Consider the following 18,974-nt stretch of genomic DNA (forward strand, 5'->3'; position numbering starts at 1 on the left):
ACCTCATGGAAGACTTGACAGAAGGGAAAAATATTGTTTCATATACCCACAGAGCCAGTTCAAATCTTTCATTTCAAATCCCCATTGAATCACTAAAGTCTGCAGCTGCAGTCCTTATTCCCATTGAGTAGACCTCACTCAGACAAATAGCATTCAGTGAAATAAATGGGACTATCTGCATGAAAGACAGATACTCCACAACATGGGTTGCAGATTCAGGCTGGGAGACGACTGTGAATCATCATGAAAGCAATAGCAGATTTCTTTTTAGAATGTGACTGGCAAGGGCCTTACAAACCTTCTATTCCATGACCCAGTGGTGAGACACGGGCCTAGAGCAATTTGGCTTGGTTCTGATTTTAGCTGCCAACCAAGGCAGAAAATCAGAGAATCATGTGCATCCTGCATATCTTCTTGAAAGCAACTTCTGAGAGACAGTCTCTATCACAATATTTCTCTTAGGATCTTTCAATTTTGTCACTTTCTGTGATGTAGCCATTAAGCATTACAAGCAGTAAATAAATGTTAAACATGGTGTTCATACCTCCAGACATCTCCATCTTACTCAGATTCAGCTTTATCTGTGGTATCTTCACACTGTCTCCATGTTGCTGCCACTTCCAAGGCTGGGCTGCATCACCTCTTATTCTGGAATTGCATCTGGTTCAACACAGATGTTGAACAAATGAGAATGATTTTTAAGGGCCTAGGATATTATCAAGATCATGTCTGAAGACAGAGTTTCTCTCACAGGCTGGAATTCATGTATTAAGAATAAACCCTTTACATATTCAGAGCAAATTTCTCATGAGACTGATCAAAAACAGTGCTGTGAGCTTCCTCAGGAACTAAGGGCTATTTATATTTCTTGGTACAAGTTACACTAACAAATAAAACCAAGTAAACTGGGTTATAATATTTCTCCTGTGTCTGGAACTTGCTGAATTCCAACAGAGATAGGAACATTTGTCAGTGAAGCAAATATTTTTTTTGTCTGTCACATGGAAATTCATGTCTTGTTTTAATATGGGAAATGAAAGACTGTTTCCAAAGGGGTTTAGTGCCATAGAGCTGGTTCTTGCATAGAAGCATCTCTCTTATCTACAGAATATTAGTATGGACTTACTAAATTCAAGTTACATCTGCCTAGATAATGTATTTTATGATATTTATATTCTTCAGGAGTTCAGAAGACTAAAGGAGGAAAAAACAAGAACAACAAAAAAGCAACCCTGCATACAGTCTTAATCTCATCTCCCAACTCTCTGTTTCCTTCTGTGACCTTGGAGTTTTTTGCAGTATTGATTTGTAGCATTTCCTAAAATATTTCCTAACCTTTAGTTATTTTCTAAAGGTTTTTCTGTCTTCTTGCTTTTTTTCGGAAAGGAAAATAAAAGGTTTGTTTTAGTAATAATGAATGATTCATTGACCCTGCAGATCATTCAGGGACACATTCATAGTTAATTATTAAAATGCAGTAATAAAACATGAAATGTTTGAAAGTCAACAGTGATGCCTCTGAAGATGGATCTTTGACAGAAATTGCTGACAGCATCAGGAACTCTCCCTCTATAAATATATATACACAACCATAATAATTTTGCTCTTTATTTTTTTTCTCCTTTTGCCTTCTCCTCCTTGCAGGCACCTTTTATATGTGCAGTTTCAGGTCAATATTCTAGCAAGATGGTAGTTTGTCTATTAATTTAGTATTTTTCTCTCTTCATTTAAATTTTTACTCATTTTTAGCCTGCAGTGATTATTTGCATGGAAAGAAATTGTCTTCAAAGTCTATATTTAGCCTGACATATCGGATTAGAAATGTAAGCCAATCATCCAATGAGGTTAATTTTAAATCCTGTGGAAATTGTACCACTCTATTCAGTTTTCTCAGCACTGGCACCCAACTTGTGTGAGGTCATATGACCTTTAACTCCAATGTCAAATGTAATTTTCCACCAAAAGGAGTACATGCAATACCCTTAAAATAGTCATTTTAGAATTTATAAGGAGAAAAAACATGAGCAACAGCCTTTTTTTTAAGTTGATGAACTGAGGGCTCTGATTGTGTTTTAAAATATGCAAAGATTGAACAGAAATGTCAAGAGTAAAAAGCAGAAACTTGTGCTTATTCTACTTTTTCTACCACAAGCAGTATTCACCAGTTCTTAGTTCAGGGTCACCCACCAATATTGGTAGACCTGCATTTTAGCCAGTGCTGTATTTATTCTATTTAGTCAACATTAATATCAGTTAATACTATTTTGAAGTTCTACATCTGCCTTAACTGCTGCTTTCCAGCTCAGTTTGTCCCCCTTCTGCCCCTCCAAAAAAGCAAACATTTTGGATTTTTTTTTTTTTTTTAATAATTCTGCGGTTTTCTCGGCAGTGACTGTCTAGGGATGACTATCACATTCATCATCTCCATCAAACCTATTTATATCTATTGGTAAAAATCCAGCTTGTGATCACTGAGCTGCAGATGGAGCTCCCTGAACAGCCAAGGAGTGCATGCATCCGTGCCAGGAACACTTGGAGTCACTGTGGAGAAAGGACTGAGAGGATCTGTCATTACACAGTCTTTATCCCATCAGCCTCAGAAAGGTGGCAAAAAAAGGCAAAGACTGATACCTTACCTAAGTATTAGTGTCAGGACTTTCAGCAGGCCTCGCGGTTTTTTTCAAGGAAAAAACCATGAAATTTACATGTAATTAAAGACAATATAGGGAGTAGATGTGATGTCCAACTTCCACTGAATTATTAACGAAATATTAAATAGATGTACTTTTAAAGTATGGAAAATGCAGGGTAGGAGTTCTTTTTAAAACATACTTTTCCAGCACAGCCTGTTAAATGAGATCAAGGCAGTTCTAACCTATAAACTTCTGGATGATCTGCGACAGGGATATTTTTGTTTTCTAGGGCATGGGCTCGCTTGAATATTTCATTCTTCAAAGTGCATGAACAGGAATTGAAGAAAGGGTTTAAGAAAAAAAGAAAGACAGTCAGAATATTCTCCTTTAAGGCCATTAGCCATGGAGGAGTGTCCCATCCCTGTGCAGAGCTGCACTGGGTTCAGAAGGGCTGCACTCCAGGTGGACATCAGGGTGGCTCCTCATGGAGCACTGCAGAATTAGGCTAAACTGAACATATTTAATATGATCTCAGAGAGTTAAGCTGCTTATCACTGTGTGACAGATAATACATTATTCAGCTGAGTGGCTAATAGATTAAACATAGAAAGGCTGATGGCAGGGTATTTTCACTTCCTTTGGCTTACATTCTCTCCCAAGGAACAACACTGTGAATTTGGAAGGTGCAGGAAATATTCTCAGCTTTCTCAGTTTCTCCAGAAAACCTGCTTAAAAATATGTATAAAGTAAATTCTGTCCTCTGTATGTGGAAAACTAACAATCCTTAAAGTCACTATGTTTCATAAATCTTTATATGAATGGATCCTAAACAGGAATAAGGAATTAGTAATTAGCTAAATGTGTTATTACAGGAAATCAGTCAGACATTAAGAACTCTTCAGTTCAGTTCTTAAATTTCAGTTTCAAAAAGAGGTTTCAATCTACAAAAGTACAAAGGAAATATCTCTGCTAATGAAAAGATGTCTATATTTAGTTGTACTGGTGTGTACAAGCCACTGATGATCCCTATCCAGAACACATCCTGAGAAGGATCAGGATTTCACATTGGTAACTATTGTCATAAATCAGATTAACAGAATGAATGAGCTAACAGCACTTGCATGAAAATAAAAAAGTATTTTAATTTTCTGAATTTATATTTTAGGAAACTGTGTTTATTTACTCAAACTATTTCAGAACTGTAACTCTGTCTCCTTACCTGTGAAAATTTGACCACAGCCAGTGCTATGGTGTTCATGGTTCAGCTAGCACTCTCCCCAATGATCCCTGTGCATGCTTTGGGAGGCAGTGCAGGCCAGGGCACACTGTTGGAAACAGCAACACCATTTCAGAATCACTGAATTACAGACTAACATAGTTTGAAGGCACTTCTGGAGCCATCTGTCAAGCGGCTCAAAGTAGGGGCAACTATGTTGGGTTGCCTGGGGCTGCATCCAGTTAAAGTCTTAACATCCCAAAGCTGAAGATGCCAAAGCTTTTCTGGGCATCCTTCTTCAGTGTTTGACCACCCTCATGGTGAATATTTTTCTCCTAGCATCTGGTCAGAATTCCCCATGTTGCAATGTGCATTCAGCTGCCTCTTATCCTTCCACCTCGGGAAGAGTGTGGATAAATCTCCCCCATTCCCCACTGCAGGTAACAGCAGACAGCACTAAGTTCTCCCTGAAGCAACTCTTTGCAGGCTGAGCAAAGCCAGCAGCCTCAACCTCCCCTTGAATATCCTGTGTTCCAGCTCCTCACTGGCTTGGTGGTCCTTTACAGGATTCAATCCAGGTTTTTAAATGTTTTTCTTGTACTGGAGATCCCAAGGCACATTGCTGAGCCATGTTCATCACTAGGATCCCGGGGCTTTTTCTGGGGAGCTGCATCCTGGCCCATACTTGCGTCTCATGGGGTTCCTCAGTCCCCAAGGGTGCCAGTGGGGACTGCAGGGTCCCACTGGCTGAGGCCAGCGGCGCAGGGCCTGCAGAGCCAGCAGGGCCGGGCCGGGGCGGCGATGGCGTCAGCCCAGACCTGCGGTCACCAGGCTGCTCCACAGCCACGGCGCTGCCTGTGCATGAGTTGAGGTCCCATCTGCACAAGACACCCAGCCGAAAGCAGCTGCCGATGGCAAGGCTGGCCCCAGCTGCACCCCCTCCACAGCTCTTTGGAGACCACTCTTGTCTGCAGAGGCACGGAACCAACCCCCAGCCCAAGAGCCAAACCTCAGGAGTGGAAATGTATACCCGAAGCCCCAACAAACTCCATCCCTCGGCCAGCTCAGAAATAAAGACATTAAACAATACTGGCTCCAACTTCCGTCCTGGAGGGATGCCTCTACTTACTAGCAAAGCCTTGTGAAAAAAGACAATTGGATGGAAGGAAGAAGGATAAATTTAAAGGCGGGACGACGCTGTTTCCAACCCCTCCATGGCCTTTCAGGGCCGGTTTCAGTCGCTGCCTCCGCCGGTGCTGAAGCCCCATCTAGAGCATGGCCACGCTATTGCGCCCGCCGCCCCGCCGGGAGCGGGCACCGCTGCTCCGGGGCCGGCAGCCAGGGCCGGCGGCAAAAGCCTTCCGTCGCCTTTAGGGAAGTGGAGAAGGGTTAAGAAACCGAAGGCAAAATGGCGTGCCCGGCAATCCCGTGCTTCTGCTGGCAGGGCCCTTGGCAATGGCACCGCGGTAATTTGAATTTCAGACCTTGTATAGAAAAAGTTAATGTTGAACCACCTTTTTCAGGAAATAAATATAATCGCCTGGGTAGCTACAGGCAGCTTTAGCTAGCAAGTGTCATCAAGCAAACGAAGAGAAATGCTGATATGGGATACTAATGAAGGAATTAACGGATTACGGGTTTATTAATGTCAGTCGACACAATTTCCCAGGAACCCAGACTGTCAAACAAATTTGATACTGTTTTAATGAGATTAAGCATTAGACTGATAATGAAGATTGTGGCTGAAATAGTGTCTTTGCCAAATATTTGACATAATCTTGCATTAAAATCCAACTATAAACAAAATCAATGTAGCATATTACATGTTAATTTTTAAAACCAGTTAAAAACTAGGTCATAAAAATACACTATAACTGAAGTGTTTTCATTTCAAGGGATTGCATATTTTTCAAACGTATGGAAGAATCTTTTGGGTATGAATTTTTTCCATACATTTATCAATGCCCTTGAGGAGAACTGCATCGCTGTACATAAAATTTGCAATATGACACCCAAATTGCTGCTAATGTGAAAAACAATAAAAGTAACAGCGCTATTGTACAGACTGACTGATCAATTGATGAGATAAAAACATTGTCCGGTTTTGTTGATTCAGATGTTATCACAAATGCAAGCTCATGAACCTGAAATCCAAAACCAGAACCAAATATCTAGATCTGGGACTGAGTCCTAAAATGCAATAGGGTATGCCAAGGAAGCTCATAAGAAGTAAAAGGGTTAATCAACAGCAGTTGACTGTTGATGCTACAATAAAAGTCCTAATCAAAACATACAGACATGAGATACACATACATGAGAATTTAAATGGCACACTCTCTTAGTAGGACCAGTGTCATCAGCTCCAGCATTCTTTCTCCACAATATGTATTCTGGTACTGCAGAATCACAAAATGTCTGATGTCCTAGGGACCTCTTGATATGGTTTGAGCCAATACCCACCAGCTCAGGCAGGGTCAGCTAGGGCAGGTTGTTCAGGACTGTATCCAGTCACATTTTAGAGCATCTCCAAGGATGGAGATTCCTCAACCTCCCTAGGCCAACCTCTTGTCTTTGATCACCTGCACAGTAACAAGTCTTTTCTTATGTTTAAATGGAACTTCCCATATTTCAAAGTGTCTCCATTGCTTCTTGTCCTGCCATTGGGCATTGCTGAGGAGCACCTGATTCCTTTGCCTTTACTCCCCTCATCAGGTATTTACAGCCTCTCATACATCAGAAGCCTCAATCCCTTCATGGTCCTTCACTGGACCCACTCCAGTATATCCATGCCTCAATTCTACTGGGGTGCCCAGACCTGGTCCCAGCACTCTCAAAATGTGCCACCAGTGCTGAGCAGAGGGGAGGGTCCCTTCCCTCCTCAGCTGACAGCACTCCCCCTCGCAGCCCCAGGTGGCACTGGTTGCAAGAGTACACTGCTGGCTTGTATTAATGCTCACACCTCACACATGATGTATCCCAGCACAGCCTTACCTACACCTTCTGTTCAACCAATCTGTACCTCGTTATCTCCCTGGCACAGCTTCCCAGCTTTCCTTGTCAACGTTGATGCTGTTCCATGTTGGAAGTGACCTTCAAGGTGGGATCCAGTTAAAACCATGAGGTAAGCTAATTTTAGCATCCTGCCCTGAGAACCCCTCCAGCCTGCTTAGCCACAATTATTCACCAAATGACAAGTCACTGTCAAGTAGTTCTCACAAGTTGTACTTTCAGAGCATTGAGGACACAATCCACCAGCTCTGGCAGACATTGTTAAGGTAATTTATTATATCAAATTCCCACTTCCCTGGAAGGGCAGCTACAGTCACAAGTAAAGATGAATTTGACTCAGAAAAACAGATGTACCCCAGAAGATCTGAGATACAGCCACTCACCTCCTCCTGTAGGCTCTCATATGAGCAGGCATATTTTATGTTTAAGGGGCCTTAAAACTGGACTTAAACATAAAATAACTTAAAACTCCCACATCTCTCCCATTCAATTCATCTGGGTAGAAGCACTTCCTTCCACTACTAAAAAACATGCATTTGCTTGCTTGGAACTAGTTCCAGCTTCTTACTACTAAGGTTTATTGCACCTTTCTACGTCTGGACTAAAAGTCCTCTACCAAGAACCACAATACAGCTCACCATCAAACAATCTCTCAACTTTTATTAGTATTGAATCTTTTCTTGGGTGGCTCTCTGTAGGGGGATAGAATATGAGTAAATAAAGGTAGTATAGAAAGTAATTTTATCCCCTAAAGAGTTGCAGCTGGGTTAATTATTAAAGATTAGGAGCAGGCCTGACTTTAACAGGCCGCAGCTGTAGCCAGTAATAAGAAGAGTGCTATAAAAGAGTGGATTGATTGGCTGAGGGGAACTGGAGTCAGTTGGCTACTGCAAGAAGAAGGAAGAGTCAGTGCCTAGAGGAGCTGCCTATGAGACACATCAAGGAGGTACAAAGCTCTAGCAATACGGAACCTTTGCAATGTAATGATAATAGAACTCTTGCAATATGGTAACAACATCTCTCCCTATAACACTGAGTTTTATGGACCTGGTGATTCTTGAAATGTGTTTGTGAAGCCTTTGTAGTTGTTCAACACCTTTCTCCAAGTGTGAACACCACAAACACCTACCTTAGTTCAGCTGATAGGTTTTACTTGTGGCACAGAAAGATATGATGCCACTTTTCTCTCCAAATTGTTATCTCCAGGCAATATCCAGGAAATGAACTGGACTAAATCTCCAATGATCAACACTTCTTATTGTTGTTGGGGTTTTTTTTTTTATTATTATTATTATTACTTTAACCACATGGTGGGCCAGGAAGAGATTAGGCAAGTTAGAGTAAAGCCTATTTCACCCTCTTTGTTTGGATGGACATATCTCCTTTTTTATTGATGGCATGAGTTGTCAGAGGACTAGGCCCTCAAACCCAGCATTTTTGTAAACATCCCTAGTGCAGTCCTTCTATCTCTCTGAGCAGACCCAGGATTTTTCTTTGACATATGAAACATCCCTCCTCTGCAGTCCAGGTCAGTTTGGTCACTGTCCTTGCTTTTCTGACAACTACACAGTGACTGATCTCATCAGTTACTAGGTGTTAGAAGAGGATTGACAGTTTTGGTTATAAAACAGGAGGGGAAAAAAACATCCAGAATCTAAACATCCTTGAAGCACAGTATAGAACAGTATGGAGGCACAACATGAATAGTAAAATATTCTACCATTTGGGAAGGGAATAACTTCAAATCCGAAGAGAAACAGGATGTTCACAGAATCATAGACTATCCTGAGTTGGAAGGGACCCACAAGGATTACTGAAGCCAGTGTTATTTAATACTAATAAGGAGAATTCCTGTAAGTTGATGAATACATTGCAAGAGTTTTTGCCCTACAATCTGTAAAGGTTCAAATGCACCCTACATAGGATTTTAACAAATCAAGGATATGGAGTCCAAAATGCTATCACCAAGCTGCTGTCCAACTCAGTGGTGCCCAAAGTGCCCAAGGCACATGTTTGGCTCAGAGGCATCCGAGCCTTCACAGCGATGAGCGGCTCTGGTCATATCTCATGGATAATTTCAACCTGCCTACACAAACAAGTCTGACTTGGGGCACATCCAAAAATCCAAGGACCCAAGTTTCAATTCTCTCCTATGAATGGGATCCAATCTCTCTACCTCCTTCTTACCCAGAGTGTGTGATACACAAGACTGTGGGGCTGAGATGCTGGCACTTCTTCCTCATGGGAAGCATTCCATTTTGCATTAAAAAAAAAAAAAAAACCCAAAATAAAGAAAATTTGATTACATGATTAGGTGTCTAGAAGTGGTGTGAGTTGTTCACATCTCTTTCTAGGTTTAACACTACTAATCAAGGTGTGTCTATGTTCTGAATAAAGATTTTTTTTTAAGGGGACAATTTTTCTGTGTAACTGAAGCAATAAAACTGTTTTCAAAGCAGTTCACATTAAACAGCCACATTTGTTTTGGTATAACATCCATTCTTTTTGCTGGTATCAAAGATGCATTTGACCTCATTCCTATACAACATAAAGTATATCACAAAACTGTATAGACACAGAAGAAAATTCATTTTCTATCCTAGCAAGAAAAATTAATTTTAAAGCCAAAGGACATAGATATTCAGAAGCAACATACATTGCTTATGATTAAAGAGTTTTTCAAAATTATTTGGTCACTGCTTTTTTTTTCTTTGTCAGACACTAATGTACATATTGCGAATATGAAACTGCAGATTATGAAAAACCAGCAGAAACAAGTCCACAGATGTCATGTTTTTCCTCCAAAAAGTGGTTTTCTGGAAAAATTTACTAAAACCTTCAAAGAACAAATGCAGCACCTTACACAAAACTGCCAGATCCTAAATAATATGTGTGAAATTTTCCTCCCAGTAGCACATGTCTTCTGGAGAAAGATGTCCTTAACTGAAATATCTCCATCTCCTTCAAATAATATCTTTTTCTTAATCAAACATTCAATACTTGTTTGCTCAGCATCTTCTCCACCTTCTCAGGCTTTACTGGGCTTTTTTATAATTTAAATTGCTTATGAAACACTTGTTGCTAGACCACTGGCAATAATTACCTTGTTTTAATTTGTGTCCCTGCTAAAACACACCTATATTCACAATATGAGCAGTTAAAGCTTCACACTATAGTAATGGAGTACCTTATTTTATTATGTGTAAGTATTCACTCATCACATTGTAAATTGTATTCCTGTGATTCACAAGCAATCACTTTATGTATTCACTTAGTATCTCTCCACAAGACAGGCATGAGCTCAAAATCCAAGCAGGTTTACTAACACAAAGAATTCTGATAAATTTGTAAAACCTCTGAAATCAACTAGTGCTGTGAAGTATACATAAATGTTTCTTTCATTGCACTCTATCTGCCCTTTAATATTTCAATATTTCACAGCCTTGGAAATATGTATTGTTAAAAACAAATCCCCATGAGCAATGTCCAATGTGCTTCTCTTATACATCATCAAGTTCAGCTGAGTTCATGGAAGCCCTTTCTCCGGTGCCTGTCAGCGACCCAAAAGGTGTGTCAGGAGTGCCAAAGCAGCTCCAATATGACCACAGTCAGAGAATGCTCAAGAAAATCCTCTTGAGCGGGTTGAAAGAAGTCATAGCATGAGAAGTGACACCAAAGGACATTCTTTCAAAGAGTTATAATGCTAAACTGTCAAAGGTGAGCTGTCACTTCTCAGCCAATGACTCGGGAGCACTTGTAAAAAGCAGCAGTGGAGAGGTCTGGGATCACAACAGCCGAGGATGTGGGAGGGAAGTTTGGAAACAGATCCTAGGCTTCTGATTTCTAAAGATAGATAAGCATGAAGTAAGAAAAAGAGCGAGTTTTCAACAAAATAACACCTTATTTTGAAACAAGTATCAAAAAGTACAAGGAGATCATGAATATGTATAAAGTCAAAACACGAATATTTATTTGCATTACACTTTGAAATATTTTGATTATATGACTACAGATAGCTGAGAGTAATGGGAAGGATATGCTAATATAAAATGTATGCTTATGCTCAGGACAATATTCCAAAATATATTAAGGAAAAAGCCTTGACCAGGACCCTGAATAAGTCCATGTTCATGCTCTAATACAGAGATCGCAGTAATCTCACAGGAAATCCCTATAGCAGTGGAAAGAGGGGTTGATTTCCAGCAGGCAACTCCCACTGCCAGCAGTGTTCTGCATGTCCAACTACTTCATTTCTGCAGTGCCAAAGCCCAGCAGAGCATCTGGGATGGGCACGGCCTTCATTGTCACCCCAGTGAACACAAGGAGTCACAGCAGCGGTGGCTCCTGTTTGGTCCCTGCCCAGCCACAGCTGCCAGGGAGCTTTGGAGCCCATGTGGAATGGCCAGCATGGCCTGAGAGGGCAAGGACAAAACAGGGCAAAAATCATCTTTGTAGCTACCGTGGCCATCAGTGGCTGCTGCACCAGGAAGACAACGGAGAGGAGCAACACAAAGGGATCATTTTGTGTGTTTGTTAAAAAAGGCTTGCAGATAAGAGTGCCTACTCCCAGCCAGTCACAAATTCACAACTAGGGGAATTTATAAATGCTCTAGGTCTGCTCAAGTTCAAGAAGAGCTTGCACACTCCAGATACTGGAATAGCCAATTTATTGAAACAAATCCAAAGAAGGATGGAGATTGCCAAAGGCACTAACTAGAGGGTATTAACGTATATCTATAGTAAAGGCACTAACTAGAGTGTCCGAATACCTATGGTAAATTCACTAACTACTGGGTCCTAATATATATATACAGTAAATGCATTACTTGTAGGGTATTATTAAATATAGTAAGAGCACTAATTACAGAGTACTAATATATACCATAAATGCACTAACTATGGGAGGTTAATATATACAGGGTCAGTCACGAGGCCCCACAGGCACAGCTCTGTGCACCAGGATCTCTTTCAATGACTGTGGATCAGCAGTTGTTATGCTCCTACACGGCCTTCCTGTGGGTATCCAGACTGCTGGCCAGGTGCTCAAGGAAGTTGGGTGCTACAGCCACCCGGAAGCCGGAGGGCAAGCTGATCTCCATAGGAAAGCTCTGATTGCTGATGACAAAGTGGTGAAGCTGTTTTGTCTCCAGTGAGCAGCGGAGGGACTTCAGGATATCCATCAGTCACAGACCAAAATCCCTCCTGCCCCACCGTGTCGGGGGTGCAGTGCTCAGGAGGTGTATCACCACTGTCTTCAGGACACAGCTGGAAAAACTTACACCCATCAGGAAGCCCGTGAGGAGCTGCAGGCTGGGAGACCTGTCTGGAAACGTGCCTGAAGAATTTCGCCTCCACCACGGCGTAAGTCTCCAGCCACGTTGTGCTTGGGATGCCTACTTCTGTGGGCTGGCTGCTCACAAAGACATCTGAGTCTCCTTGCCGCACGGCAAAGAACATCTCAACCGTGAAGCTTTCCTTGTCTTTGCTCAGCTGAAATTTGCAGGAGCGGCTGGAGGGCTGCAACCTTAAACGCCAGTGGCACGATTCAGGCAACAGCAGCCAGGCTACTCTCACAAATCGATAGAACCAGTGGACAGTTTTCTCCACATCTAGATAGCAGCCGGTGCAGAGGGTCTGCAGGAGGCTGGGGTCCTGTTTCCTTCTCAGCTCCTCCTCGGGGTGGTGGAGGAAACACAGCATGTCCTCCCCCAGCCTCTCCCTCCTGCAGGTGCACACCAGCTCCACACGGACACAGAAGTTCCTCTGGACCATCCCTGCAGTCTCCAGCTCCAGGTGGAAGGCATGTCCTGGAGGGGGACTCAGGGGTACAAGGAAACGGTACACAACACCTTGTGCATGGGCACTCCAGCCTTCAAAGGCGCTGCCCACTCCCATGGCTGCTTGTGGCACTGGGTAGAAACTGTTGGACAAGCCTTCTCCAAAGACGTGGATGAGTTTGTCCACCAGGTCCGTAATCACGGAGAATCCTTTGTCCAGATCCAGAACAGGCAACTCCTGTATGCACTCCTCTGAAAGGCTTCCAAGCTTCCTTTGCACATGGGTACCATCGTCGTCTTCTCCGTTTGCCGTCTCCTGCTTGTCATCGACATTGCCCTCTTCCACATTTCCAACAATGTTCTGTCTTTCTTCCTCCTCCACCAAGTTGCTGCTGGACCTCTCCTTGTGGCCACCTTTGTCTGGATCACATTGAATTTTCCCGCATCCAAACCACAGCACCAAGAGAAGCGTGAGGATTCCACTCAGAGCCCAGAACTGCCACCCAAGCCGGGCTCCCCAGGCGCCACCACTCTGCTCCAGCTTCATCTGCTCCAGTTCCTGAATCAGCTGAGTCATCTGCTGCTTCAGATACTCAGCACGCTGCTGCATGCGCTCCAGGCTGGCCTCATCCAGCCCATCCCCGGCCTGCTGCGGGTACTGGATGAGGCCTTGCACAAGCAAGAGAAGGAATGTAACGGCAAGCATGGCCAAGGGCAGTGAGCAGGTTTTCAGTGGGGATGGCAGGGAGCCACTGATAGGGAAAGTGGGGACAGGAGCCCCAGGGATCTCAAGGCGGGATAGAGGGGGCCTGCCAGCTGGCAGCCTGCCAGGCCTGTGCCGCTGCCCCAGCACCGGCACAAAGGGTCTGGCCAAAGGCGCTGCCACCGGGGCTGGCCTCTGGATGCCCGCTGAGAAGCCGCTCCCCGACTACTCGCGTTTCTGCCGTGGGCCTCGCTCCGCCTTCAGCACAGCCTCCTGTCTGCGTGCACGCTCGCTGCTTGCCGAGGCTGTGCTGGGGCAGCGTTACCTGCTGCTCCTGTTGGCAGCTGCCCCCATTGTCACACTGCGGCTGTGATGTCACACGTGCCATTGTGCATCCAGGCCAGGCCTGCCCCTCCCTCCATCTCCGCCGCAGCTCTGGGAATCCTAATGGCCCCTGGCAAGCAAAGACCTGACATGCAAAAATAGCAGACCCATGGGTTGGCAATGGACACCCTGGCTGTTCCCTTCACAAAACATGTAGTAGGCCTCAAAGCCTTTGGAATCTGAAATTGGGTGACGTGACCCATGAATGCTTTGTTCCTCGAAGTCTTCTGCTCAGAGATACAACTGGTTGCCTTGCTGCTGACCTGTGTGCTTTTGGGGTCACTCTTGGAACCTAAGTGACACCCCTGGGTGTGTAGTGATGAATGGCCTGGAGGTGACATGGGGCTTCTCCATAGCAGGATCTCTGTTCCTGCTGTGCCACGGCGAGAGGACCTTGATTCCCTGGAGACACTTCGTAAGGATGATCAGCAGCTGTGGGGGAGGTGATTTCCAGCAGGCAACTCCCACTGCCGACATAGCACCATGTTCTGCATGTCCAACAACTTCTTTTCTGCAGTGCCAAAGCCCAGCAGAGCATCTGGGATGGGCACGGCCTTCATTGTCACCCCAGTAAACACAAGCAGTCACAGCAGCGGTGGCTCTTGTTGGTCCCTGCCCAGCCACAGCTGCCAGGGAGCTTTGGAGCCCATGTGGAATGGCCAGCATGGCCTGAGAGGGCAAGGACAAAACAGGGCAAAAATCATCTTTGTAGCTACCGTGGCCATCAGTGGCTGCTGCACCAGGAAGACAACGGAGAGGAGCAACACAAAGGGATCATTTTGTGCATTTATTAAAAAAAGGCTTGCAAATAAGAGGGCCTACTCCCAGCCAGTCACAACTAGTGGAATTTACAAATGCACTAGTTCTGCTTCACTTCAAGAAGAACTTGCACACTCCAGATACTGGAATAGCCAATTTATTGAAACAAATCCAAAGAAGGAGGGGGATTGCCGAAGGCACTAACTAGAGGGTATTAATGTATATATATATAGTAAAGGCACTAACTAGAGTGTCCGAATACCTATGGTAAATTCAGTAACTACTGGGTCCTAATATCTATATAGTAAATGCACTATTTATGGGGGATCAACAAATATAGTAAGAGCACTAATTACGGAGTACTAATATACACTGCACTAACTAAATGCACTAACTATGGGAGGTTAATATATACAGGGTCAGTCACGAGGCCCCACAGGCACAGCTCTGTGCACCAGGATCTCTTTCAATGACTGTGGATCAGCAGTTGTTATGCTCCTAAACGGCCTTCCTGTGGGTATCCGGACTGCTGGCCAGGTGCTCAAGGAGGTTGGGTGCTACAGCCACCCGGAAGCCGGAGGGCAAGCTGATCTCCATAGGAAAGCTCTGATTGCTGATGACAAAGTGGTGAAGCTGTTTTGTCTCCAGTGAGCAGCGGAGGGACTTCAGGATATCCATCAGTCACAGACCAAAATCCCTCCTGCCCCACCGTGTCGGGGGTGCAGTGCTCAGGAGGTGTATCACCACTGTCTTCAGGACACAGCTGGAAAAACTTACACCCATCAGGAAGCCCGTGAGGAGCTGCAGGCTGGGAGACCTGTCTGGAAACGTGCCTGAAGAATTTCGCCTCCACCACGGCGTAAGTCTCCAGCCACGTTGTGCTTGGGATGCCTACTTCTGTGGGCTGGCTGCTCACAAAGACATCTGAGTCTCCTTGCCGCACGGCAAAGAACATCTCAACCGTGAAGCTTTCCTTGTCTTTGCTCAGCTGAAATTTGCAGGAGCGGCTGGAGGGCTGCAACCTTAAACGCCAGTGGCACGATTCAGGCAACAGCAGCCAGGCTACTCTCACAAATCGATAGAACCAGTGGACAGTTTTCTCCACATCTAGATAGCAGCCGGTGCAGAGGGTCTGCAGGAGGCTGGGGTCCTGTTTCCTTCTCAGCTCCTCCTCGGGGTGGTGGAGGAAACACAGCATGTCCTCCCCCAGCCTCTCCCTCCTGCAGGTGCACACCAGCTCCACACGGACACAGAAGTTCCTCTGGACCATCCCTGCAGTCTCCAGCTCCAGGTGGAAGGCATGTCCTGGAGGGGGACTCAGGGGTACAAGGAAACGGTACACAACACCTTGTGCATGGGCACTCCAGCCTTCAAAGGCGCTGCCCACTCCCATGGCTGCTTGTGGCACTGGGTAGAAACTGTTGGACAAGCCTTCTCCAAAGACGTGGATGAGTTTGTCCACCAGGTCCGTAATCACGGAGAATCCTTTGTCCAGATCCAGAACAGGCAACTCCTGTATGCACTCCTCTGAAAGGCTTCCAAGCTTCCTTTGCACATGGGTACCATCGTCGTCTTCTCCGTTTGCCGTCTCCTGCTTGTCATCGACATTGCCCTCTTCCACATTTCCAACAACGTTCCGTCTTTCTTCCTCCTCCATCAAGTTGCTGCTGGACCTCTCCTTGTGGCCACCTTTGTCCGGATCACATTGAATTTTCCCGCATCCAAACCACAGCACCAAGAGAAGCGTGAGGATTCCACTCAGAGCCCAGAACTGCCACCCAAGCCGGGCTCCCCAGGCGCCACCACTCTGCTCCAGCTTCATCTGCTCCAGTTCCTGAATCAGCTGAGTCATCTGCTGCTTCAGATACTCAGCACGCTGCTGCATGCGCTCCAGGCTGGCCTCATCCAGCCCATCCCCGGCCTGCTGCGGGTACTGGATGAGGCCTTGCACAAGCAAGAGAAGGAATGTAACGGCAAGCATGGCCAAGGGCAGTGAGCAGGGCTTCAGTGTGGATGGGAGGGAGCTACTGATAGGGAAAGTGGGGACAGGAGCCCCAGGGATCTCAAGGCGGGATAGAGGGGGCCCGCCAGCTGACAGCCTGCCAGGCCTGTGCCGCTGCCCCAGCACCGGCACAAAGGGTCTGGCCAAAGGCGCTGCCACCGGGGCTGGCCTCTGGATGCCCGCTGAGAAGCCGCTCCCCGACTACTCGCGTTTCTGCCGTGGGCCTCGCTCCGCCTTCAGCACAGCCTCCTGTCTGCGTGCACGCTCGCCCCTCGCCGAGGCTGTGCTGGGGCAGCGTTACCTGCTGCTCCTGTTGGCAGCTGCCCCCATTGTCACACTGCGGCTGTGATGTCACACATGTCACCATGCATCTATGCCTGTATTAAATTCTGGTGGACCTAGTGATCTTAAAACTCTTTTCCGAGCTTAATGATGCTGTGATTTTCTTCCGTAAATATCTCCCTTGCTACTGGATACTGATAAACCCTTCCTGGCTCCCCAGACCTGCTTTGAGCCAAAACCTCTATAGTACCAACTCCTCAAATCTGAACAAAGATGTTTTTGCTAATGTCTATGCATATACACCTTTGGTGTATATGCAGGTTGATGTACAGAAGGATTTATGCACACAGAAGTCACTATCATATGGCCTATTCTGAGGGAACACCTGAGAAAACATGAGGCCTGAAGGATTTTAAAGAGGTCTTCTTTGGTACTTTCTGCCTTTTCTGATAGTTTTAACCAGCCTTTGATCTTATTCAGAAACTGAATATCTAAGTCTGAATCTCATGTGAATTTTCACATCACGTACTCAGGTTAACCAAGCAACACATCCCTTTGATTCCATCATTTGTATGACCATGCATTTTTTTATGTCCCCACTTTTTATAGAAATTGTGGTACTGAAAGCAATACTAGAAAGGTGTATTCCCTTTTCAGATTTGATCATCATCTTTGTTGTGTCTATTCAGGGAATCTGTTTTATCCACCACGTTAGGTGCTGTTATTGTCATAGTTCCCACCGTGTTTGCCACAGCTATTACTATGGTGCAGTAGAAATCAATAGCATTTTTTCCATGCATCAGGGATTTCTCATCAATACTTTTGTACAACAATTAAATGAGCACAGGTTCCACTCATCTGAATAAGCCTGGTAGCTTTATCCCATTTTGGAACCTCTGGAAGTAGCAAACTGTGACATTAGGACCTGATTTAGTGTGTGACGGTTTCCACCCCCCTTTCTAGAGCATCCCTCCCCTCAGTTCAGCTCTGAGGCTCAGGCTATTCCTTCTGAGCCTTCTACTTCCCCCTCCAGCTCTTGAATTTAATACTCTGTTTAAATGACCTTCCCAACTAAGCAAGCAGTTAAGACATCAAACTTGCTTTACACAGAGTTAAGAAAACTTTATGTCTTGCTCAGGTGATTCATCTATTTGTCCTGTCTAAGGGAATGTGAAATACAGCACCATCAATTATCTGCTGTGTATCGACTGTTAGGTTGTTAGGACTACATCTAAAATACATTATTTGTAGTTTTTAGACTAACAATTTTCTATCAATTAATCCCTATGTCAACATTTCACAAGATCTGAATTTATTCCAGCTCAGCAGCTAATTCAAGTCTGTTGGCATTATTTTGGATGGAGCATTTGATGGAGAAATCTGATGTCATTTGTTGTGAACAAGAGACCTGTTTTCATTATAACTCAATACCTGTATTAAATACTTGGATTACACATGCACACTGCTTAAATTCAATACCTGTGTTACCCATATTCAGTAAGTAATGCTCAGTTAGTCACTAACCAGGCCTCAAATAGTTAACCATGGCATTTAGTCTATAAATCACCAAAACAAAAACAAAAAAGGTCTCTCCCACATATTTTAATGCTTTCTTCTGTTTGTTTGTTTGTTTAATTGCTTTTTCTGCTTACAATTTTCCTAGCTACAGTGGGCATGGAGATGGATTATGAATCCCTTTCATCCTATTTACAGCAGCAACAGCATCTCAGATTTTGGCCTGGCTTGCTGCCAGATGCAAGCAATACATTTCCTCCAGTTGCAAGCTATAAAATTATTCTGTCTTTGTCATTCCCTGGATCTTTTTGAAGGACATCAATGATTCTCTGCCAGTGTTGCTGTGATGAATTATATGCTTTTGCTGTCTAGCACAAGGGTGAGCTACACAAAGCCACAGAGGATGAATTTAAAAAAGATCCACATGAGTTTTTATTGTTTATTGAAACCAATTTCATAATAGCAATGCAAGTACAGCAAAAATATTACATGCAATTAGGGAGACAATTGAAATTAGGAAATTCAAAGACATTGTTGGAGTTTTTTGCATGCTTCACGCCTGTTTTCTTGCATATTAGGATCAAAAAATTACTTGGGAGACTCCATGTTAGGTTTATGCCACACAGCTACTTCTGTGCTTCTGAAATACCAGCATACATATCCTCTCCTTTTACAGGAGTTTATGCTGACATAT

At 44.4% G+C, this 18,974-nt stretch overlaps 1 protein-coding gene and 2 pseudogenes across 1 annotated transcript in view; all 3 read right to left on the minus strand.

Annotated features, from left to right (window-relative positions):
- Positions 1-5,117, minus strand: part of SH3BGRL2 (SH3 domain binding glutamate rich protein like 2) — a 52,392-nt gene extending 47,275 nt beyond the window's left edge. The window contains exons 1-2 of the mRNA XM_071417393.1: positions 4,979-5,117; positions 4,535-4,704 (exon numbers count right to left, since the gene is read on the minus strand). Of these exons, the coding sequence (XP_071273494.1) occupies positions 4,535-4,704; positions 4,979-5,117 (309 nt within the window). The remainder of the gene's footprint in view (positions 1-4,534; positions 4,705-4,978) is intronic.
- Positions 5,118-11,858: 6,741 nt separating this feature from the next.
- LOC139585410 (inositol 1,4,5-trisphosphate receptor-interacting protein-like 1) lies at positions 11,859-13,341 on the minus strand (annotated as a pseudogene).
- Positions 13,342-14,979: 1,638 nt separating this feature from the next.
- Positions 14,980-16,462, minus strand: LOC139586068 (inositol 1,4,5-trisphosphate receptor-interacting protein-like 1; annotated as a pseudogene).
- Positions 16,463-18,974: the final 2,512 nt, after the last annotated feature.

Source organism: Agelaius tricolor, unplaced genomic scaffold (assembly GCF_023055355.1).
Source record: "Agelaius tricolor isolate 1412-34295 unplaced genomic scaffold, bAgeTri1.0.p SCAF_1, whole genome shotgun sequence".
In the NCBI taxonomy this organism is placed as follows: Eukaryota; Metazoa; Chordata; class Aves; order Passeriformes; family Icteridae; genus Agelaius; species Agelaius tricolor.